At 47.1% G+C, this 24,604-nt stretch overlaps 2 protein-coding genes and 1 long non-coding RNA gene across 8 annotated transcripts; 2 read left to right on the top strand and 1 right to left on the bottom strand.

The window, feature by feature from the left end:
• Positions 1-568: 568 nt before the first annotated feature.
• On the top strand, positions 569-8,069 carry LOC307221906. Its single transcript, XR_013841588.1, has 2 exons — positions 569-823; positions 7,416-8,069. It is a non-coding gene; the product is annotated as an uncharacterized lncRNA (long non-coding RNA).
• Positions 8,070-8,489: 420 nt separating this feature from the next.
• Positions 8,490-16,640, bottom strand: YPEL4 (yippee like 4). 2 transcript variants are annotated; one of them, XM_079986702.1, is made up of 6 exons: positions 16,501-16,640; positions 16,101-16,137; positions 14,045-14,368; positions 13,688-13,731; positions 10,306-10,414; positions 8,490-9,666 (listed from the first exon to the last, which is right to left on the bottom strand). In XM_079986702.1, exons 3-6 carry the CDS (start codon positions 14,183-14,185, stop codon positions 9,577-9,579), a joined length of 384 nt encoding a protein of 127 aa, XP_079842828.1. In that variant the 5' UTR covers positions 14,186-14,368; positions 16,101-16,137; positions 16,501-16,640; the 3' UTR covers positions 8,490-9,576. The 2 variants fall into 2 exon arrangements, with proteins under 2 accessions (XP_079842828.1, XP_079842829.1); XM_079986703.1 differs by lacking the exons at positions 16,101-16,137; positions 16,501-16,640 and adding an exon at positions 15,436-16,038.
• CLP1 (cleavage factor polyribonucleotide kinase subunit 1) lies at positions 16,582-24,449 on the top strand. Of its 5 annotated transcripts, XM_079986630.1 has the most exons (4): positions 16,649-16,694; positions 19,711-19,787; positions 21,449-22,073; positions 23,348-24,449. In XM_079986630.1, exons 3-4 carry the CDS (start codon positions 21,468-21,470, stop codon positions 24,017-24,019), a joined length of 1,278 nt encoding a protein of 425 aa, XP_079842756.1. In that variant the 5' UTR covers positions 16,649-16,694; positions 19,711-19,787; positions 21,449-21,467; the 3' UTR covers positions 24,020-24,449. The 5 variants fall into 5 exon arrangements, with proteins under 5 accessions (XP_079842757.1, XP_079842756.1, XP_079842755.1 ...); XM_079986631.1 differs by lacking the exon at positions 19,711-19,787 and having other exon boundaries at positions 16,582-16,694; XM_079986629.1 differs by lacking the exon at positions 16,649-16,694 and having other exon boundaries at positions 19,775-19,911.
• The last annotated feature ends 155 nt before the right edge of the window (positions 24,450-24,604 follow it).

Genomic DNA, 24,604 nt, shown 5'->3' with positions numbered 1-24,604 from the left:
GTGGGGGCTGCCCAAGTTGATGGACGTTGCCATTCAAATGGTGTGTGTGCACTGCTTCTTGTAATCGATTATGAGGGGAGGGGTTTACCTGCCCCCCCCCATTTCATTCAAGTTGGCACTCCTGACCCCCATCGTTCAGCCCAGACCCTGAGATCTAGCTCTGATGGCTTTTTGGCAGTTCCCTCACTGCGAGAAGTGAAGTTACAAGGAACCATGCAGAGGGCCTTCTCTGAAGTGGAGATGAATAACTATACAACTTAGTTATACAAGTATAGCCAGATGGGCAAGCCAGTCAAATGGGCAGGGTACTGTTGTTGTAGTTGTTATCTTTGTTGCAGTTGTAGTAGTAGTAGTAGTAGTAGTAGTAGTTGTTATTGCTGTTCTAACAACGATCCCCTCGGGCGCCTCTGAACGAACTTTGACGCACCGACCACCGAAACAAACAAGCTGCAACAACAGATCGAAAGGTTGTAGCAGAATCCCTATTTGCCGGGGGGGCGCGCGCGAGGGGTGGGGGGCGGCGGCGCGGGGGAGGGGGAGGGGGAACGGGACCGCGTCCAATGAGAAGGCGAAGCCCCTCTCCAAAGGGTTAACGAGCAGCCAATGGGAGCCGCACGGCGCGGATCCCCCACACGCTCCATTCAAGAATCTCAAGTATTCAAGATGGACGGAAGGGAATGCGGAGAGGAGAAGCGGGAGCTGCTGCTTTGAGCGCCTTCCACTTCCATGCCCGGGGGAAAGGGGGAGGAAACTCCCCGCAAGTTTCCACCTCTGCCACTGGGGGAGGCGAGAGACGAGGAGAAGCCCGAGAGCTGCTGAAAGGGTAAAGGCGTCCAATGGCTCGCGAGGCGGGCCCCCTCCCCTCTTCCGGCGCCCCTCGCACAAGCTCCGAGTCTGAAGCGCGGGGGCTCGGGGGTCTTTTCGTGTGGCGGCTCTGTGGAGAGGGGCGAAGGCTGGACGGGGCCCCGCCCGGAGTGCTGCTAGAGACCCCCGGGGAACGGAGGGCGGCGACCTTCCGAGTCTTTAACCTGCCTTCCCCGCCCCCGTCCTTCCAGCCCCCCGCCAGTTCCACTCCAGCGAGGCTTCTCCGGGAGTGGCGTGAAGGAGGGCAGGGCGGGGGAAAGGCTTCCTCCGGCCAACCCTTGGCTGGTGAAAAAAGCAGGAGGCGAGAGTCCCCCCAAATCCCTCGGGGGGCCACTCTCTCCCGTGTCCTGGGGCCAGGAAAGAGGGGTCCCGTGGGAATCAGAGAGTCCGGAAGAACGAGCCGGCCCCCCCCCCGAGCTTTTTCAGGTCTTCAAGTGTAGTCCCGGATTGCAGGCACCCCTTCTCCCTGGCCCGTCCGTCCCCTCCAAAATGTGACACGAAGGTACCTCGGACCCCCTTTTTCCTCTCAGGGCTTGCGCTCCTTTGTGAATGTGAATGCAGGGTAGAAAAAGCTGGAAGGGTTTTATGTAGACACCACAATTCCAGCCACCATGGTTATGGGTGTTTTACAGGAAACGCAAAAGGTGCTTTGAGTGTGCTCTTTGGGGGAGGGGGGGCGGGGACCCTGTATCACGTGTACAAAAAGTTCTGTGTTCTTCTCAGTTCATATTTGGATCCCCCCAAACTAGGACATATGCACATTGGGGTTTGAGTTGAGAGGAGCGTGCATGTCCTCATTGGCCACACTTTTGTAGCTCAGCAACCAGCAAGTCTGAGGAGGAAGGCTGCCTAGGATGTCTGTAAAAGAGGAATTCCAAAGACCTCAGGCTCCCAATATCTAGAGGACTTCTCCAGCCCGGTGACTCTGTTTACATTTTTGCCCACTGGAGATCCAAGCCTATGCAAAAACCAAGCACATGTAATGGGCGTAGCTCTGTAGTAGAGGATCTGCTTTGCTGCAGAAGGTCCCAGATTCAACCCCCAGCATTTCCAGGCATGGCTGGGAAGATCCCTGTCTGCAACCCTGGAAAGCCACTGCCAGTCAGGGTAGACAATATTGATCTAGATGGACCCATAGACTGATCCGATATAAATCAGCTCCCTATGTTTGCATTGTCCGGGGGAAAGTGATGTTCATTAGCATAGCACTGCTGCCTCCTGGGGAATAGTTTCCCGTTTAAGGGGAAACATGCAAGGTTACTTGTTGGGGTTTATTTTTCAGCTTTAGCAGAGGCTGCTGGGTTTTATGCACATCTGTGGCAGAAGCATCTACTCACAGCGTGGCTAAAGGCAATTTCAAATGGCTGGTATGTTGGGAATGGACGAGCGCAATCAGTACAGACAATATATATATGTTGTACAAATTGAGAAAAAGACCTAAGAATTATTTGTGTGAGTTATCCCTGACCTAAGCAATTCATCCTTGCCAGTGGCGTAGCGTGAGTTGTCAGCACCCGGGGCAAGGCAAGTAATTTGTGCCCCTAACCCGTGGATTTGCGCCCCCTAACCCGTGGATTTGCGCCCCCTAACCCGTGGTTTTGCACCCCCTAACCCGTGGATTTGCGCCCCCTAACCCTAACCCCCAGATGTTGCGCCCGGTGCGCCCGGCCCCCCCCAGCACCCCCCACGCTACGCCACTGATCCTTGCTTTGGGTGCAGTTTGACCAAGGTATATGTTTATGGTATGCTGCAAATGTTAAACCGTATTAAGTCAGACCTGCAGTTCCCATCATTACAGTTCCTTTAAACTAGGTCAGGCTTCCTCAACCTCGGCCCTCCAGATGTTTTTGGCCTACAACTCCCATGATCCCTAGCTAGCAGGACCAGTGGTCAGGGATGATCGGAATTGTAGTCTCAAAACATCTGGAGGGCCAAGGTTGAGGAAGCCTGAACTAGGTGGTACACAGCCATCATTAATGCAGAGTCAGTTCATACATAATAAAGCAGCAGCTTCCCAAAGGGGTTTGCAATTTAAACAGAGGAAGGGATAGAATCATAGAATCAGAATTGGAAGGGACCCTGAGGATCATGTTTTTGCATAAAGTGAGAATTAAAGTTGAGAGAGTAAGCAATTTGCTAAATAAGTATTGCTAGCAAGACTAGACTGTATACAAATTTGGTTGCCAGCCCAATGGGGTAGGGGGGAGAAGAGGAACTGACTTGGCCAATTTTTATTTTGCTTCAAGTAATTGTCAGAAAAACCAGGAAACGTCAGGGGTTTTTTTCCCCCTCCTCAGTTTGCTTGTTTCTGGAGCTGTGCATCTTGGGTGGACAGATACCCCCTGGTAACTGCTGAGTCCTGGAAAACACTGGGCCTGCCCAGGGATTAAAATTTTTATTTCAGTAGGTAGTAACCCTATCTAGAAACAATAACATAATACTGTAAGCATCTTTATGCCAACAATCTGATTTTTTTTCAGGGGTGAAGGCAGCATTTTTTTTACATAGCCTGTTTGGAAATCTTTGTTCTCCATTAGATTTCATGTTCTGATAGCCTATATAGAGTACTAAGATACTACATTTCTAAGTAGTTGGAGTGGAGTAGGGTGGGAGCTTCAAGGTGAGGTACCTCTTAGCAGTGTTTGAAACTCCCATTGTTCTCCCTGATCTGGTGATCGCTTACAGTGCAAGCCTAACCATGTCTATTCAGAAGCGTGTCCTACTGAATTCAATGGGGCTTACTCCCAGGTAACAAGGGTTGGGATTACAACATTGCTTCCTGGTATGGGGCAGTTGTATTGGAGTGACCGTTCCATAAACTCTGATTGGACCACCTGAGTGTGTGAGAAAAATCAGAGCATCCTGCACAGACTGGAAGAGACAATAGATTGCTCTGCCACCAAATACTAAGGCCTTAAATGTGCATAAATTGATGCAGCCCACCAACATTCTTTCACAGACGTGCACAGTTACCTGCTTTCAAGCATCAGTGTGAATTGACAAACTGCCTCCACTCTGTATACTGGCTCCTAGCACTCAAGTTTGGACATGTGAGCATCATTGAATTTTGTGTCTTTACACCTAGTCAGAATTTTAGATTCCAGTGCTCTTCTAAAAACATTTTAAAATATATTCTAGTTACATGTGTCACTCAATCCGTTCTGTTGCTGGGTGTAATAAACTTGAACCGGTCTTGTTTTTTTAAACAAACAAAAACCGTGACAAAATATTTCTTCCGGGGTCACATGAAGTAATTACAATTTAAACTGTCTTATTCAAAAGTGATGTGATGTCCTTATGGTACAACCCATATATGTAATCTCAGGGAACAACTCTAGAAGGTCCCTGTGTTACCTTTACTGTTTAGAGCACTATAACTTTGGGGAAAAGCTGATCGGAGTTCTGGGGACGTGTTTCAGTGGTCTTTAACTATTTGTCCTCTATATTGTATACTAGAGGCTGGTTTTGTTTGTTTGTGAAAAGGGCAAAGTTCTTGGCTAAATGGGCAGTTTCAAATGCGTTCATCCTTGTCTTACGTAGTATTGCGTTCACAAGCAGTTTCCTTGCTCCTGAGCTCAGTCACATTGCAGCAATATTTTCTTGTAGTTCCAACAAAACTTGCACGCTTGTGAATCCTTGGAGGCGTCCACCCAGTAAACTACTTACCTTAATTTATCAGAAAACATGCTTGAGTTCAGTTAAAAAATTGTTTGTCAAGGTCATGCATACTTTCATTTCATTTCTCTGGATCATCTTGATTTTGTTAATTACATTTATGTTTGCTTTTACACTTTTTTTGACTTTTATATGAAGCCAAGTTTGGTATTTTTGTCTTCCAAGGTTTTGTGGATTGCTAATGCCTTGGGTTGCCCTTGTCTCTATTATTTTTAGAAGTTAGCAATGATTAAACATACAACCACTATCTGTCAAACATACGGTTCCCCTCTTTAAAAGGTTCAGTGATTAGATATATATTTAATGGCCTCAACCAATATAATACAGTCTGAACTGAACTGCATTGTAGGAGAGGTTTGCCTACACTATCTTTGTTAGATCACTGCAGCTATCTACCACTGAATTTGTGCAGCCAAGAAAGCCATGCAGACAAACTGCAACAAAAAGTCAGGATCCAGCAAAGATCCCTGTGTGTAGAAGAAGAGGTGTAGTCCTCCAGAGTTGCTGGACTACAACTTCCATCGTCCCTGACCGTTGGCCATGCTGGCTGGCATTGATGGAAGTTGTAGTCCAGCAACTTCCAGAGGGCATAGCTCCCCCACCCCTGGTGCAGAATATAAAAGCCTATATGGGTAGGGAGTGGGAGACTTATGAGAGATGAGAGATTATATCTGTGGTGCAGCTCACTTATCTAGTTCTTTCACTTGAAAGCCTCTTCTCTGCTCCCTTTGCTCCAGAAGCATGTTGTCATTTCCCAAAAATTCCAATTGCTTCATCTCTAGTTGCAAGGTTCAGCACTACTGGTAGGTGAATGACCTGTTGGTGAAAAATAAGGGCACCCATTCCCACCAGCCCACGTCACAAAACAATCAGTCGGCCTCTCCATTTCATTTATGGCACAATTCCCAGCCAAACCACTTAGGCACTTTGTTATAAATACATCTGCATTAATTTTTACTGGTGAGCTGTTTGCTGGTTCTCTTTCAGAGGTCTCCATAGGCATATCCATATTGGATAGCAAGGTTTTGGTTCTGGGGGACAGAGTTTTGCCCTGGGTTACAACTTTTTTTTTAACCTAGTGTTCACATGAATCAAATTCCAAGGTCTTGTGGTGTGATTAGCATGGGATGTGGTTAAGGCAGTGGGGTGAGACTCCCAGCCTTGACTGACAGCACTCATAGCTTTGGAAAATAAACCTTCCACACCTGCACCTGTTTGCCATTCTGCCCCTTATCTATTTGCTTTGAGTTCCTCTGGGTAGAGCATGTATTTTACCCTGTACTTTCAACCCTGTTTGACACAACAGAGCTTCTGGTTGTTACGTGAAAACAATTCCACCCAAAGTTCCTGCTGGAAGCCCATGGTGATATTTATAGCATCCATAGTGAATTCCATAGGATCAAGAGATCAGGTCAAGTGAATGCTTCAGCCCTCAAGCCTTACAGACCACAGCCAAACCAGTCATGCAGCAGTTGTCTGTCTGCATCTGGCAACAGTTGCAGGAGAGACTGTCAGAGGACTTTGTTGCATATATTTGCAGAGCTATGGTAAAGCCTTTATATGCTGCTCGTTGGACATACACACACAAAATTCTGCATGGTGATAACCTATATCAACCATTCAGCATATATTGTGGAGCATATAGTAGTTCACATGTAAATCACACTATTGTCATATACACCAGACCACTAGATTGAAATATGCGCATTTGGTTGGTGCAGAGACACATACTTGTTGTTAATGGAAAAATGACTTCTGTGTATTGAATATTAGTGAGGATTAGCTGATAGCTACAGTAACAGACATGGAATCAGGAAACCTAACGTTGCTTATCCCTGACTCTGCTGCCTACTAGATGATTTGGAGTGTAAAGCTACTTTTTCTCCATTTGTCTCAATCTTCCAAGGGCATGATGGAAATGGAGAATCCCAGATCTTCAGTATTTGTATATGAGATTGTATGTAGGGCCAAAAGTAAGAGATGAGCGGTACAGGTTTGAATCCATACCCAGAAATGTGAACACATGAATTCTATTAAAAGGTTTTAAAAGGTAAAGGACCCCTGGACGGTTAAATCCAATCAAAGGCGACCATGGGGTGCAGCACTCATCTTGCTTTCAGGCCGAGGGAGCCGGCGTTTGTCCACAGTCATGTGGCCAGCATGACTAAACCGCTTCTGGTGCAACAGGACACTGTGATGAGTGTGAGAGTGCATGGAAAAGCTGTTTACCTTCCCACTGCAGCGGTACCTATTTATCTACTTGTACTGGTGTGCTTTCGAACGACTAGGTTGGCAGAAGCTAGGACACAGCAATGGGAGCTCACCAGGGAGCTTACCACCGTTGAGCGAATTCGAACAGCCAACCTTCCAATTGGCAAGCCCAAGAGGCTCAGTGGTTTAGACCACAGTGTCACCTGCATCCCTAAGAATCCTACCATCCTAGTATCTAATTATTATTATTTTTAAGGTGGCTTATTTCTTATACTCCCATCTTGATGCAAAGTATTATCCCTCTGTAGAACTAAAACAACAACCCACAAATCTCAGGTTGGAATTAAAAGAATACTAAGACAGAGGCATTTGTGGGGAGAGATAAGAGTTGAATCCAACCTTCTGGATCTAGCTGTTTGTTCAGTGGCTACGCCAATGAGACACCATACTTGCACTAGAATAAAGACTTTTCTGATGTGGCAAGTAGGGAGTTTTTTAGCCGTCTTCTAACAAGAACAGACATTTCCTTAATCTTCTGCCATTCCAGTTCACACTTAGTGAATAGCCTTCTCAGTGCAGATGTGGAGCTGGTGGGTGCAGTGACAGAGAGCAGTTCAGCTGTAGAAAGAAGTTATTCCATCTACTTTATTCCCCTCCCTCTCTAGGTGGACCTTCTGAATCACCTTCTAGAAACACTGGATGTTCCTGTTGAATGAAGACGAGAGAGGACGGTTGAAATTATTTGGGCACTACAGCAGCCCAGAGGGCACCCCAAAGAAAGCAAACTGATAAAGAGTTAAAATGAATCCCCCTTGTCTTGGGTGAGGTGAGAAGGTGGTTCTCTTGTTTCTGCATAGGAATTCGGAGAGAGGGAAAGAATGTGCGAAGAGCCTCCTGAGGCACTGGGCATGGCCCCTGTCCAAGGCTCTTTTCACATTGTGCTACTGTCTGAGCCCAACGCAAGCAGTGCAATGTAAAAAGGGCATTGGGTGGGTGGCCACAGCAGCATGAAGCCTCTATACGTCCATTACTGGCAATATTCAGGAGCCTTGCTATGTGAGGCAAAAGGAAGGTGTAACTGAGAAAACTGATAGTGCCCAGCAGCAGCAAAACATAGCTCCTGTGACAGCTGAAGTGCTCCCATCCACCCCAAATATATATGGGGCTGTTCAGCATCAGCTGTTCACATGGTTTCACGTGGTTTGGCATCCGAGTGGAAGCTGAAGGGTTGTGTTGCTTTCTTGCAAATCACCTTTGACTGTTCTCTTTCCGAGGCGTTACAGCAGCCTATTGCCTAATAAATGTTACCACTTCTTTAACTGGGTGTCTCCTGTGTTCTCAAAGTTGCTGAATTGCTGGTAAATGTTAAAATTTGTGGGAAAGAAAGCTCTGACTCATTCTAGATGTGGAAAGGAAGACATGGGCAGCAACTTCCTAGAATATGGTAATTTTGCACATACAGTTCTGTTAAGTTTTCAAATGGGGAGAAACTTTGTGGCTTGTATTTTTTTGTATATGTGGGTTTCCAGATGCTCATCCCAATGGTGCTGATGTTTGGTTATTTTAAAAGAAAAAGAAGTATAGTGGGCTTTCCAAGTTCAAGCAATCAGCCGCTCTTGTTTTAGAGAAGTCCTCTTGGGACGTTTGGCCAGCAAGCTTAATCCTTGTGAATATAACTGCTAGCTTTGGGCTGCAGCTGCGCAAGGAAGCAGGAAAAGAGAAGCCATTAGTAGCATGGCTCTTTTTGATTTTGTTTGTTTTTTAAATATAAAACACCTTTATTATACAAAAAAAATTCCTGCGCTGGTGACAGTGCTGAGGCTTTACCCCCACCTGCCCCCCATCCTGTCTTCATGTGGGGTGGGGGGATGTGGGGGAGCCATGGTGCCCAAGGATCACAAGCACACGGCGACCCAAAACAAAAGAAATAGACTCCATAGAGTAGACATGGGGGGAAACACCACGGCAGTGTCAGGGAATGGGAGGGGTGAAAGGGGTTGTGAACTACCATGGCTCCATGTGGAGAGGGGCTGCTCTCCCCCCCACCCACCCACCCACCCCCTACCTCTAGGATCCCTTTGTTTCCTGTTTGAGAGGGATTTCCTCTCCCCAACACTGGTAGGCTGTCAAACGCAATTTTTATTTCTCCCAAGAAAGGAGAAGAGCATAAAAAGCTGCCTTTTCCTGACTCAGACCCTCTTGGCCCTTCTAGCTCAACCTGGTCAATGTTGATTGGCAGCAGTTATCCAGGGCCTGTTCTAGCCGTCCCGTGAGGTTCTTTTAAAATTAAAAAAAAACTGGAGATGCCAGAGATTGAACCTAGAACCTCCTTCATGCAACACTTGCCGCTAAGCCATGGCATCTCCTCAAGAGCTTGCCCTGTGCCCACAGCCCTTTCTGTCCTGTTCCAGGAAGGACTTCTTCTGTCCTACGTAACGGACTGCAAAAGTGCAAAACCTGCGTGCGGTTCCGGGTGCCACCGCTTGCTCCACCCAAAAGGCGCGGTCAGCGGGTGGGGGAGGGCAGCATATAGATCACGTGGAATCCAATCCAACACCCCCAGCACTGTCCCCTGAACCCTCTGAGCTTCCCCTTCTGCTGTAAGGGCAGGGGTGGGGTCCTCCACTCTGCAAATCCAGCATTCTTAGAAAGTACAAGAGGTTTGGGAGAAGGGTCCTGGTATCTCCACTCCCACAGGTGATGCTATGCAGGAGGGGTGGGGGTGGGGGGTGGGGTGGGTTGGTTGTGCCGGGATGCCAGCTGTGGGTGTGGGGTTGGGAAAGGGCAAGGCATGCTACGCAGGAGGGTGTGCGCCCAGAGTCCCCCTCAGTCCCAGCCGTTGTCCTTCACCATATGTGACATCTCAATAATGTACTTCCCTTCTTTGTACTTCTGGCTGGTCTCGAAGGCTTGTTCCTGGCAAATGAGGAGATTGGGAGAATTAACCCCATTTGCTTCAGACATCTGCCTAAAAACACACACACACACACACACAAACTCCATAGAATCTGCAGCACCCCAAACACAAAAGTTGCTCTAAAAAGGGGTGTGTGAACAAAAAACCACCCACAATTACAACAGGGGAAGTAGGAATCAAGAGTTTCTACTAGTGTGGCCTGACAGCTAGAGGCTGACATTTCTAAGTGCCATGGTTTCTCAGGGCCGGTGTGGTGTAATGGTTTGACAGGACCTGGTTCAAATCCCCACTAAGCCATGTCACCATCGCTTAGCCTAATCTGCCTCACAGGGTTGTTGTGAGGATGGCATGGAGAGGAGAACCATGTACACCACCTTAAGATCCTTGGAAGATAAAGGCAGTAAATAAATAAATAAATAAATAAATAAATAAATAAATAATAAGGCTTTGACAAGGACCTTGTTGCCCACATGTAGGGCAGGGCGTCAGCCTGGTCCTTCTCCGCAATTGGGCAGTCAGAGACAGGTTTTCCATGGCTGCCTCATTTTGACTCTTTCCAACAAGGTTGCTTGCAAGAATCCTGTTTCGAAAGGGGATTTATTGTCTAGACTTGTAAGCTACCAGTATTCAGTACTCACATATTTCCAGCCCAGTGTTGTCTTGCAGCTTTCGCAGAAAATGTCAGCGACTGAATGGAGGCCGGTGAGCAAGAGGCGTTGTTCGGCTGGACCACAGCCCACATTGACCCTGCAGTCAAAGAAATTAGAAGGCACTATCTCTTTTTATCCTTCTCAGAGTTCCACCCTGCTCTGTTCTACCTCACAGGGAGTTTACCACAAACACTACGCAAAGAGGGTGTGAGGAACTATGTTTGTCCTAACATTTGTGCATTTGCTCACACACAGACAGACAGAGACAGACCAAAGAAAATAGAAGAAGAAGGAAGGACTTCAAGCCCCACCACTACGTTTTTCATGTGATTGGTTCATGGAAAGTTCTCAGCAACTGAAACATGACTTACACAATTGGTTATGAGAAACCACATCTCAGCAGTTCCTGTTTCCAGATAAAAACCTATTAAGCACCTATTTTCTTAGGATGCAGTAGTGTCACATCTCCTAAGCTTTAAAAATAAATAGATTTAAGAACAGTCATACCCCAACATTATATTCGTTCAGGCGTCTGACTGAAACCTAAGCCGTTTTAGAAGGATTTTGGCTGATAATGTGTTTAATGCTGTTCCCATACATGTGGTTCTTTTATACTAGTGTATAAATTTGCTGTTTTTATATGGCAGTTTAAAATATAATCACATTTGATGTGGTTTTAATAAGTTTACATTGTGAGCCACTTTTTAATCCACCTGGTGGGAAAGAGTAGGATATAAGCTTTTTAAATAAAACAAATAAATCACTTCCTCTTGCCTTTACCATTTGTCTCAAAAAAGAAAAGAAAAGCCAACCTATTCATCATCTAGGAACCAAGATGGGGCACTGAAAACAAGAGAAGAGTTCTGAATTCAATCCCACAGCGGCCTCCTGTGGCCATGAGGAGAAATACCCAGTGTGACTGGGACACATTCACATTGTAGTGGAAGAACCATTCCAATTCCACCCTGGTCCCTGGGAAGAGAAAGCTCTGACAGATGTGTTTGATCTTTACTCAAGGCACGATATCTCTGCCTCGTCACAGGCTTGATGGTACATGCTTAGCTGTAACACAGAGGCTACCGCAGCCAGTTGAACTATTGTTTTAGGAGTTTGTCTTAAAAGCTTGCTGTTCTGTCAGCTGAAACGTGGGGTGTTCGGCCTATGACAACTTGAGAGCCATAGGAAGTGCCAAAGGTTTAAACTTCAGGGAAGCTTAAAAATGCTCTCCAATCCCGCAGCAGAGGGAAAGGAACAAAACAACAGGCTCCCCTGTTAACTAGGGGCCTAGAAACAACGAGGAACCTAGAATAACTCAGGAAGTGTCACTTTCATTTGCCCTGGAAAGTACAAATATCATCTCCTAAATATAAGGTTCTTCAGCTCGTCGTAAGAATCTCTTACTATATAGAGAATCCTCATGTCCTGCTTGCACGCTTCCGAAAGGCATTTGGTTGGCCGCTGTGAGAACAGGATGCTGGACTCGATGGGCCACTGGCCTGATCCTGCAGGGCTCTTCTTATGTCTTTAGGTCATGTTCTTATCCTAGTCAATGCTAGATCAACCTGGTGGAAGCAGGAGGCAGCCAGACTTGAGTTACTGGAGCCAAGGACCATCAAAAGACTAGGGCTTTCCCCTCATGATTTCAAACCGATCTACATTGAAAGAAAAGTTAAATTCTTCTAAGATGTGGAATTAGGGGGCTCTGGGGCAGAGGAAAAGAAATTCAGATCTTACCCTTACACTAAGATTTGGTCTCCTATCAATTACTTCAGACTAACTCTCCAGTGAGGTGTAAGGAACCATAACTGTGTTCCTTATCTCTTTTTTGGGCTGACATCCAAAAGGGCGATAAATCCAGTTTCATAGCTGGAATAAAAGCTATTCTATAACATTTGTTTAGATGAACTGTTCCATTCACGTTTGCCCAAGTAAGAGCAAAACCAGAATGCTGCCGGAAAAGAGAGCCATCAAATCATCATTCGCTTATGAAATGCGCCAGCTGTCAGACAATGGTCAATTCACCAATATGAAACTATCAATAGGAACTTTCCACAAACTGTAAAAGCCATCCTATTCGCCATTCCCCGCAGAACTGGCCCAGCAGGTCCTTGCTTTTGCAAACCCCACAGGTTCCTACCACTGAGAAAAGAGCATCTACTTCTCAGGCAGAAAGAATTCGCCACTCCAAAACAACAGTTTGCTTGGCTAGGTTCAACAAGTATGACAGAGGAATGCTAGATCTGTATGACTCACGTCGGTCTGCCCTGGAACTAGGCCTTCTCCCTGCCAAAGGCCAATTAGAAATGAAGAGAAGGAAAAACTATGTGCTTTTCTTCACTGTCAAAACCATGGCACACAGGGAGGCACCTAGAGAGAGCCTTCTGCACTATGAGCTATATTTTGCATATATTAGAGAAGTCTGAAGGATGACCAGCAATCCTCTGGCACATCTCTATGTAGTGAGGCAGGAGATTACTCATACATTGGCCTTTGCAGATGCATTCAGCAAGAGTCGTCAAAAGAGCAGAGGAACGAAGGGTTCATCTTGAAGGAAACAACATAAATAAGAAACACTTTGTAGAGATTCTGATTGATTGTTAGATCAGAGGGAAGAGAGTTCTCATTGCCAGCAATTCAGAATCAAGGGTGGATCATGCCTGAAGGTCAAGAGTGCAACATCCTGTGGATGGTTGAGCCAGCACCCAAGAGAGAGAGAGAGAGAGAGAGCTGCAAGGACACAAAGCAAGATGCAAGGAGTTCCAGTGCAAGGTCTGGTGGTGCTACCATTAAGTTCAGCAGGATGATGTAGGGAGGAATCCAGTGCTGAATTAAGGATTGACCATGAGACTTTGGGAACAAAGACTACAATAAGACAGAAATTACGCACTGTTTAATTTCTATTAGATGTGCTTCGTTTCTAAAAAGAGAATGGCTCAGGTGTAATGCTAGCTAGAAGTCATCCTTGCTGGCTGATGCCCTTATCCCAAGCCCCAGGTCGTGGGTGCTGAGGGGCACATATTCAGAGGTAATGTTGCTTTGTTCCTCTTGAGTTCCAGAGCTCAGTATGTCAAGCTCAGATTATCAGAATGCCTACATAGTATGGAATGCTGAGTGAGATATGATGGATCAAGGCCATTATATATACGACCTCCCCCTGGAAATACTCAAATGTGACCCTAACCCACCCCACCCTAGCAGCATCACTCTAGATTTCCCTCCTTCTAATGGAACAGATGAGATGTAGCAGTGCTCTACATTCTTCCGGTGTGAAACAAAACCACCTCTCTCCCTCTGCCTCTGCTCTGCTTCTTCCAATCTCCCCCGCATCCCCACCCACACCAAATAAAACCAATTGCAGTAGGAGACTCACACAGAATTGAAAAGATAGGCGCGACCATGACTTCCCTGGAAAGACTGTGGAAATAAAGTATAGGAGTTACGACCCTCTCCCTTGAAAGGCTCTTTGACCCACTCCTCCCACAAACCCAACTGCTTTGCTTCAAGGCAAAAATCCCCAGAAAGATCAGGTCTGTTCCTGGACAGACCGATAGGTATTGCTAGCAAGGTATCCCACCAGTAGGGTGCCATCTTTTAGAAAGTGTCCTAGTCGGGCCCTGGGGTGGCACTGCTTTGGGGGGGGTCACACAATGCCAGAGATCCAGGAAGACCAGAGATAAATAACAGCGGTATAGCTAAACTTGCTGCCATGTCCCAGGGATGCACGTACCTTGGAGATGAGCTCATCGTGCTTGGCCAGATGTGCCCGGCAGTGAACACAGCTGTACGTTCGATGGCACCGGGGCAGGTAACTGCGGAAGGTCTTGGTAGGGAGGCAGGCGGCGGGTGGCGCTGGCTCACAGCTGGGCATGACAGGCTGGAGAGCAATGCCCTGTCGAGGGGGGGGAGCCGGCGCTGTGCAGCCCCCGCACAGGCGGTCGCAAGTGAAGCAGCGAAGCAGGTTGGCTAGAGCCGTGTTTCAGAAAAGTGAAGTTTGGGGGGGCTGCACTGCCAGGGCCCCCCCAGATGAGAACCAGACCGAAAGCGGAGTCACCTGCGGAGAGACAACGGCAAGTAATTATCAGCCCTGGGAGAAGCCTACTGTGCGTGACAGACCCAGGAGGAGGTGATCTGGGCCTCTTCTGGAGGTGGAAGTTATGGCATGTTCTGCACTGCACAGCATGGAATGTGTATTTGAGCAGATAGAAAGCTCAGTGGATTCATCCGTCTGGAATAATTACCACTGGGCCCTTGCTCCACATTCAGACAGTTCGGTAATTAGAATCCTCCACCCCCCTCTATAAAAAGGCAATGAAAACCGGGGTGGGGGGGTGGGGGGAGGAAATCAGCCTGGTTTTTACCAAGTTCAAGAAGGAACTCAAAGAGAGACAGGACTGTAGTACAGTGGTACCTCGTGTTACATACACTTCAGGTTACAGACTCCGGTAACCCAGAAATAGTGCTTCAGGTTAAGAACTTTGCTTCAGGATGAGAACAGAAATCGTGCTCCGGTGGCGCGGCAGCAGCGGGAGGCCCATTAGTTAAAGTGGTACCTCAGGTTAAGAACAGTTTCAGGTTAAGAACGGACCTCCAGAACAAATTAAGTCCCCGAGGTACCACTGTAATTTGTGCTAAGCACTTTGGGGTCTGCACAATTCAAATCCCTGGTTCAGCCTATTGTTCTCATTGTTTACACAAACAGGCCCACAACTCAGGTGCCTTGAACAACATGTTCAGCTTATCCTCACAACTTTCGTAACCTGGTCAGCTAATTGTAGGTTAAGGCCAGGGTTTCATTATGCTTTTGCTTTAAAGCATAATTGTATCCGTGCAGCTCAAGCCTACGTATGTTTACTCAGAAATAAATCCCACTGAGTATAGTATGATTTGCTCCCAGTTAAGCCTGCACAGAATCAGAGTCTTGGGTTTCGCAACGCCCATGATCTGAAAGGCCCATCTGATTAAGAAACAGCTTTTCTGCTTTTGCTCTTATTCATATGAACACACAACACTGCCTTATATCGAGTCAGGCCATCGTCCCTTCCAGCTCAATGTTGCCTACGCTAACTGGGTACAGGGCTTCAGGAAGGGGGCTGTCATCGACCTACGCAGAGATTTTACCTGGCACCTTCTGCATGCAAAGCAGCTGTCCTCCCTCTGAGCTACAGCCTTCCAATTGTAGATGTTGCTATTACACAGCATGTCACATAACCGATGACTGGCAACGTTGGAAAACATTCTGAAATATGCAGAGTGCCCTAAGGCCTCTGAGCAACCTTTGAGAAAAGAGGTCAGCAACGTTGCATTGCCTAAACCCAACCCTCTTGTGATGTACCCCGCTGCCCATTGAACTAAACGACCCCCGCCAGGAGCAGCAGCCTCAGATAATATTCCCTTTTCCGACCCACCCTTGTCACGGGCCTTTTATTGTGGCTGCAAGAGGGCCCTCTACCGGGGCCTCGACGTCATTTCCATGCGTGTTCATTCAAAGCCTCCTCCCGTCCGCCCCCGTTCCGACAGCGACTCTCGGGCGCGCGGGCGCGCCCCCTGTCGGCAGCAAAGCGGCATTACAACCCCCGCAAAAAGCTCACTTTCGGAAGCCCCAGCAGCAGCCTCATGCATTTGTCCACCGTGCGGGCATGGGCCATTAGCACTTCCCAATCCGTCCTGCAGCAGCAGCAGCAACGCCGCGCGCAACTCCAGCTCCCCCCAAAAAGCAGCCCGGGTCCAGAGCAATGCCGCGCGAGAAGCGTCCCAGCAGATAGCCTTGCGCGCTGCTTTCTTACCTTGCTTTTCGCACTTCACCCGTCCACTTCGTCTCTCCTAGAAGGGCGGGGGGAAGAAGGGAGAAATCAGGGGTAGGAAAAAGACGTGAAGTGGGAGGAGTCCATGTGTCGGGGGCGTGAAGGGGGGGGACTCGAAGCGTTAATCACCGCAGAGTCTGACTCACGTGGCTGCCTGCGCGGAAGGAAAATAAAGGCGGATTTGGCGTCGCGAAGTTCCCAGAGGGACTTGGCCGGAGGTGGGGGGGGGGAGCGGGGATCGGGGATCGGGCTCTCTCGGCGCGGCGCGGAGGTGGAGGCGAAACGTGCAACTCCCCAAGAGCCCCGCGAGCGAGGGAGGCAAAGTTTCAGCTGCAGCAGCGGCGCCTCCGCCTCCGCCGCCTTTGCCCTCCGCGCTGCTCACCTTGAAGCCTGCGCCCGGGCGCGTGTGCACGGCGGCGGCGAGGAGCTGCCTGTCCGTGTCTGCTCCTGCTCCTCCTGCCGAGCGGCGAGGGGTCGCGTCCAGGCGAGCGCAGCTTCAGGGCCGCCGTAGGGCTGCTTTTGTGCTTCGTCGGTAGACGAATGTGGCTGTGTGTTGTGGAACCGCATCATAACATTGTGAGTCATCCATCCCTCCCTCCCTCCTCCTCCTCGACTCTCTTCCTTCCCCCCCCCCTCCCCGCTCTCAGCCTGCTGCTACGTCAGAGAGGGGCCGGAGACACGGATCAGAGAGTGAGGGGATAAGCAGGGGCCGCCAGCACCACCGCAGCAGGGATGCAAGGCGCAATGGGCACGCTGGGGTGGAGAGATCGGCGGAACGGGCAGCTGGCGACCAGGGAGCCGGGCAAGCGGGGCGCTGCTGGGGTGGCTCCGGCGACAAGGATGGCGGTGGGGAGGGAGAAGGACGCGCAGGTGATAAATCCCACGTTGCGCGCCCGTGGCAAACTCTGACGCAGGGAGAGAGGCGAGAGACGCAGCTCAGGGTCACGGGCTGCAAATCTGCAATATCATTCTCCGGTGCACTTCTCCACCATCACCCCAGCCCCCAAAACATCTAGCCACTCACTTTAGGGCTTCCAGGATCCTGGCGACACCCCGAAACGCAAAGGCCCAGATCTCTCAACGCGCTTCAACCTTGACAGGCTCTGTCATTGCTTAGACTTTCTCTTCGCTACCCCGCACCCCAGTTGGCATCCCCTAACGAATAGGTTGACAACCTCATCATCCCCTCCCCCTCCCCGCAACTTGGTTGCCAGACGAATTTGGCCTTGGGATCAATGTGGGGCCATTAACTCCAAGAGGAGTTTGGGCGTCCAGTTCTGTCGACGAGGAGTAGCATCCATTTAGTCTGTTACTAAGCAGCAGCAGGAAGACCAAACACGTCCTGCTGGTGCTATAGAGACTAAGAAACACTAGCCTTCTTCCGTGGAAGCATACACCACGCAGGCTGAAGGTACAAGTTGGAGGCACACCTATCTGATATGATAGATCAGCTTCTGCCGGCTTAAAAATGTGCAAGCTTTTGAATTCTTGAGTTCTTCAGCAAGCAGGTGCTGCATCAATGCATCAATGTTTGTTTTAAGGACTTCCACAGTCACCCAGTTCATCTCCCTTAGGAAGGTTGCATGCTAAACTGTTTTGTGTATTTATGTTTGCCTTGAGGAGCTGCAATTGCTTCCGGTGCTAAAAGCCCCGATTGATGGATCAAAACCTAAGTTGCCGCAAGCTGAATGAAAGTCATGCAAGTAGGGCCCTAATAAAACAAACAAACAGGCTGTTCTTGCTGTTCTAGAATTACAGCACTCCCTGATCCTTTGTACTTCAGTTTCCACCAAAGTACTATGTCATTTTCGTAAGTTGCAGACATCTCATTCTTCTCATTTTAACACTCAAATAGTAGTATAAAAACTGTTTGGGTCTTCTGTGGTTAATAAGCCACCTTTAACAAACCACAAACAGGGGAGAAAAGTCTTTTTTATTATTAACAGTGATGTTTACAGTTAAATCAGTGGTCTGATGCTCAGAACATCATTCTTGGTTGTGCTACTGACTTCAACAGACTTGATCCAATCATGTTTGGTACAGAAGCATCTGGAAGCTGTATCTTGTTATGTCCTTCAAATAAAAAGGAACCAAGATCACTGTCATGGTAATAGCGTTCTGAAGATGACTCTGTTCTTGCTGAAGATGAATATGGGCTGTACCAAAGGAATTGATTATATTGACTTATACTTTGTTTCCTTTCTCATTTTCGCTTAATCTTTTTTCTCCCTACCTTCTGCTGCCTCTTTGATCTCCTTCAAACTTAGCCTACATCCAGACACTTAGGGTCCCTTTTATTTATAATACTATTTATAGGCCCTTTGCCACTTTTTTGGCACAGCCCATTCAAGGTAGTTCACAATGTCATAAAAACACAATACATACAACAATCCAAAAACCCAGCAACAGCAGCAGTGTTAGCAAATACTTGAAAAGGTAGACCAGTTGAAACAAAACAGCAATGTAAATTTCCTGCAAATGTGAAGAATTATTTTAAAATGGGTAGTCCCCCCCTGCCTCTGCCCCCCCCCCCACTAACAATGACGGCTTTATTTAGGAGAGGGCAATTCTGAAATAAATGGGCTTTTTAAACCCACTGAAAGGTTTGCAGGTTGGAGGCTAAAGAGCTGCAAGAGGAGAAAGTTCCACAGTCTGGGGACCACTTCCAAAAAGCCCCCCACCTACACTTGCTGCTGTTTCTGCTTCAGTCAGTAACTAAGTGGAGTGAGAAGGGTACCTTCCATAGCTGCAATTGAAGAATGGAGCAACATGACCCCCCCCCCAAAAAAAAAGCTATGTAACATAGTTGTGGTTTAATAATAAAATATTATGAACATTTCCCCTAATTTAGAACTGACATTTTAAAAGATGCAAAGGGGAAAAGCATAAAATATCCTGTTGGGTGGACCTGTTCAGGGCAGCAAGGCAGACGAAGGCAGGAATCGCATAGCCACTTGCATTGATTAATGGGACTTACTTCTGTATAGACATGTATAGGATTCTTCCATAAGTGACATCCTTGCAACTTCATTGCCTCTAAGCTGCTGCTCAACCCAGTAAAGCACATTTAGCTACTGAACAATGCTGGCGGGAAGGAGAACTTTGTAATGGTATGACTGGAGATTTGCAGGGGTGGGAAGTTACACCACAACTGACTCAGTGCAGAGTAGCAAGCAGCAGGTACAATCTGTCTGAGTAGTAAGAACTTGGAAGTTCATCAGTTGAACCCTTAAAACAAAACGGACTATTTTGGGAAGACTTAGTACTGGCTTTGATGCCCAACATTGTGTATTTTTCTAAGTAAACAAATAGTAAAAGAGAACCCCGGGGGAAACCCAAATTTCATGAGACCTTTTGTGGCATACGCTTTTATAGTCTCTGGTCCAAGGAAGTTTATTCCACAATAAATCGTTAGTGTGCTGCTTTGTTTTTCTTTGGGTGGATGTTTGGCGAATTTGTAAGCAAATAATCAAAGACCATGATATGCCTTTTTCTGCCAAAAGATGAGAAGCAGAAATTATTCATGGCTGCATGGGTTTAATATCTCTCTCTCTCTCTCTCTCTCTCTCTCTCTCTTTCTTTCTTTCTTCAGAACCACGGAGAGTGAAATTTTCCAGATGGGTGTTTTTGATCTGAGGTGGTGAGAAGGAAATAACCCTACCCTATAGCGTAGGAAACGTGCTTCCGCGGTTGTTTGTTTGTATTTAACAGCTGAACAACAAAGGGTTAAACATGGAGGTCAGAAACTACATTTCCCAGCGGGCCGCGCGAACACCAACCGCTTCCCCGTCAGGTAATTGAAGGAGGCGGAGGCGGCTCAGGGGCATGCGTACATCACACAATCGCTGCGGCCGTCACTTCCAGGACAACCGACACTTCCGTTGCCTGGCCCGATCCCGGGACTCGTGTGGTTGGATCCCTGTGGATTCAGTAGGTGGGTGACTTTCCTCAGCTCCTCAAGGCCTCGGGTCGGTTTCCATGGAGACGTGCAGCCTTCGCGAAGGCAGGAGCGCAACTGCCTCTTCGTGGGGAAGAGTCTTGCCCGTCGCCTCGCTTTAGGCCCCTTCCCCTCTATTCTGCCGGGCAGGCACTAAAACGCGGCGATAGCTACGCGGTTGTCAACACTCGAAACGGGTTGGGGGTTAAAACCCCGCTGGGGAAGCAGTGTGTCGCCCAGTGTCAACGACATACGGATAGATCCTAATCTTTGGCTGTTGGTTAAATCTGGAACGGTTTCGCTTCTACGGAAACGAAACTGTTCCAGATGGATCAAAATGACAGATCAGCAACTTTCAGCCCCAGGATCGAACTCCTCCTCCCTTTGTACAATGCCAATTCAGAAGTTAAGCAAGTGGGGGGAAAGGTTGCCGCTAGAAGTCTTGCTGAGACTCTGCTGTGATATGGGAGCACTGGCCTGCTCCCCTCCACCCTCTCTTCAGAAGGATCCTCCAGTGAAACTGGTTGCTGATTAAGGACCTAAATAAAACGGAGCCTTAGCTGTCTTCAGATGGAGCCACCAGGCACACGTTCATAGCCAGCCCATGCAGCCACTTACAGAGGCGCATCATCCAGCTTACAATGTGTGCTACAAGCAAAAGAAGAGGGATGGAAGAAGTTTGTGCTGTACTGTGTTTGCACAATCATATCTCAGTTTAAGCTGAGATGCGCAGAAGCTTCAAGCATTTTCAGGCAGCTCATTTGGCAAAACAGCTCATAAAGCTATGATTAATCGTTGCTGCCAATGGCTTCTAAAGCCAGAATATAAAGCTATGGTTTAAAGTTGGCTTCCAGATCCTGGATTATTTGGAAGTAATTCATTGTTGCTCCTGGTTTGTATGTGAACGGAAGCTGTGGCTAACTGCAGTTTCTTGGCTTGTTTGTTCATTCACACAAAGCATAGTGCGTAGGGGATGTGTGCAGGTGTCTGAAAGTTGTGCATATCTTGGCTGATTAAGATGAGATTTGAATGTGCAACTGTGATCTTTACAATTCAATGTATAGTTTAACAAGCCCATCCAGATCGTTTTGGCCAGTGATAATAAGCAGTCCCCCAGCAACGGCAAACCCTCAGACTCCCTGGACCACCTGAGGAAACTTCCAGCCTAACCAGAAACATATTTAGGTTACAGAATAAACAGGAAAGCAAGGTGTCCACCCTTTGAAAAATGCATATATAATAGGGGGCATTTTTGTCCAACTTAACATGTTATATAAGGTGGGACACCAGGAGAGGAAAGATACCTCAGTACTTTTGCAAGCTTTCTAACAAGACTAGATGTTTCATTTTTAAAACATGAGTTGGTTTAATTAATTTTTTTTTGTATCCATAGCAGTTGCAAAGGAAACAAGATGGCAGAGGAAGCTGGAGATGAAAAGAAACTGGTGGCCAAGTTTGAGTTGGAGAGGGAGACTGAGCTCCGCTTTGAGGTTGAAGCTTCACAAATGGTCCAACTAGAGCTTCTGACAGGCATGGCTGAGGTCTTTGGAACGGAACTGACACGCAACAAGAAATTCACCTTTGATGCTGGTGCCAAAGTGGCTGTCTTCACCTGGCATGGCTGTTCAGTACAGCTAACCGGTCGGACTGAAGTAGCCTACGTCTCCAAGGACACTCCCATGCTGCTGTACCTCAACACCCATACAGCCCTGGAACAGATGCGGTGGCAGGCTGAGCGTGAGGATGAACGGGGACCTCGTGTCATGGTGGTGGGCCCCACAGATGTAGGAAAGTCAACAGTCTGCCGTCTGCTGCTGAATTATGCTGTGCGCCTAGGGCGCCGGCCCACTTTTGTGGAGCTGGATGTAGGGCAGGGCTCAATCTCTATCCCAGGCACCATGGGGGCACTCTATATTGAGCGACCTGCAGATGTTGAAGAAGGCTTCTCGGTTCAGGCCCCTCTGGTCTATCACTTTGGGTCCACCACACCTGGCACTAACATCAAACTCTATAACAAGGTAAGGAGCATATTTGAAATAGTATGTGATATGGTGATCCTTTGCATGCATCCTAGTCTCATGGAGCTGGGCTGGGCTAGGTTTTTTATATCCTTATCAAACTGAGAATAGGGATGATAGTTAGAAATTGAATTTCCATTTTCACCTTTGACTATGTTATGCTGGAGGACAAACAAGAGATGGCTAGTCAATAAATTATTATCATGAACCCTGTTAATCTGCTTCAGCATGCTGTTATATTCCAACTGTCATTAATTTGGAGACCAATGTAGATGTAGGGCTGCCTAAGCCTTTTTATTTGAACAGGCATAGGCACCCGCAACTCTTCATAGGACTAGGCTGTTAATGGTCGATGACTCTTCAGATCCTTATCTTTTATACAAGGCAATAAACTAAAATATGCTGGTTTTACTTATCTAATGAGTAAATTATATAAGACAAGTTTAGGGAGAGTCTTATTAATATATTTGACTTGGATAACAGACCTGTCTCTGATTAAGGCAAATCCTTAAAAACCACACCAATGAAACTCCAGATCGTTATCTTTTACACAAAGACATTAACACAAGACATGCTGGTTTTACTGGTTTAAGAAGTAAATTGTGTAAGGCAGGACAGTTTAGGAAGGATCTTGTTAATGTGTTTGACTTGATGTGTCTCTGATGAAGGCAAATATTTAAAAACCACTCTGATAATTTCATTATTGAAGAAAACATTAATGAAAACAACATCTGCGCTGAATAAACATATGATGCTGCTTGGTTGATCTGGAAACTTCTCTTTAAAACAGCAGGCTTTAGTCTTTTGCAAACACACTGAATTGGTCATGGAGCTTATTTCAGCTTAACTCCCATCAAAATCCAACAATATCTGGAGGGCAGCAGGTTGGGGAAGATATGCTATGCCTCTTAAGTTTCCGATTTATTTCTCTGGCAGCTACAGTTAAAAGGTTCTCAGGTCACAGGCTTGGGAAAGTTATTGAGGCCGTGCAGAACTGCTGCTAGTCAGAGTAGACAATTATGGGCTAATTGTATAAATGGTCTGGCTCAGAATAAGCAGCTTCATATGTTTATAGAAAAGTAATACAGATTCACTTTTGAAAAGCAGGGTGGGGTGTGACTAAGCTAAAACTTCAGTATTAGCAAACAGTCTGGAGATTTCCAAGGACGGAAGCTTCTAAAAGAGGCCAGCTATCTTCATTTCATAAGACTTTCACCCGTGAGATTTGTGTGGTTTCCTGTTGGTTAATGCTGCTGCTTCATCTTTTTCTGCAGATTACATCCCGCTTGGCCGATGTATTTAACCAGCGCTGCGAGGTGAACCGCCGGGCTTCGGTCAGTGGCTGTGTCATCAATACCTGTGGCTGGGTGAAGGGATCTGGGTACCAGGCACTTGTACATGCTGCCTCTGCCTTTGAAGTTGATGTTGTGGTAGTTCTGGACCAGGAGCGCCTCTACAATGAACTGAAGCGGGACTTGCCTCACTTTGTTCGGACAGTGCTGCTCCCTAAGTCAGGTGGAGTGGTCGAGCGCTCCAAGGACTTCCGGCGGGAGTTTCGTGATGACCGCATACGCGAATATTTCTATGGTTTCCGAGGAAGCTTCTACCCACATGCCTTTGATGTGAAGTTCTCCGATGTCAAGATATACAAAGTGGGTGCTCCCACTATCCCTGATTCCTGCCTGCCTCTGGGCATGTCGCAGGAAGACAACCAACTCAAACTGGTACCAGTTACACCTGGGCGTGACATGGTACACCATCTGTTAAGTGTTAGTACTGCTGATGGCACTGATGAGAACATCTCTGAAACAAGTGTGGCTGGTTTCATTGTAGTCACCGGAGTTGACCTTGAACGCCAGGTCTTCACCGTGCTTTCACCAGCACCTCGCCCGTTGCCCAAAAACTTTCTGCTCATCATGGACATTCGTTTCATGGATCTTAAGTAGTACCGGCCTTTGCAAGAAAATGATAAGACTCCACCAGGTAACTGCTAGCTCCCTCACAAACAAACCCATTACAATCCTGGATGGAACAGCATCTCACACGGACCAGGCAAGAGAGAGAAAGCAGTCACAATAAGGGATGAACATAGTTTGAACAATTTGAAATAGTCCTTTCTGTTTTCTCTTCATTGTTGGAATGAATCCCCGAGTAGAATGGTAGAAGATGAAGCTTAGAAAATTCACAGTTTGACTTGTTGAACCGCTATAATGGACAAAAGTGTTGTCTGCTAGCTAGTTAATTGGTCTCCTTTGAGGTGTCATTCATTTAAACTGGTCTTATCTGAAAGTGACAATAGTGTAAAGAGGGTGTTTTTTTTAAAAAAAACTTTATATATAGATATTTTTAACTTTAATAAATTCCCAAATATTGATAGTTTCATGTTTGTGTTTCTCTCTACATGTAACTAAAACCTTGTTTCAGCATTAAAAAACATGTACATATAGATACAGGGTAAGGCAGGACAAAGGGGGACTGTTGGGTAATAAGCATACAGGGATGAGAAGAAATATTCAAGCGGGCAGAAAGAC

This window comes from Podarcis cretensis (genome assembly GCF_951804945.1).
Source record: "Podarcis cretensis genome assembly, chromosome: 1".
Classification (NCBI taxonomy): domain Eukaryota; kingdom Metazoa; phylum Chordata; class Lepidosauria; order Squamata; family Lacertidae; genus Podarcis; species Podarcis cretensis.
The sequence above is the reverse complement of the archived record's forward strand: the minus strand, read 5'-3'. Positions and strand labels throughout refer to the sequence as shown.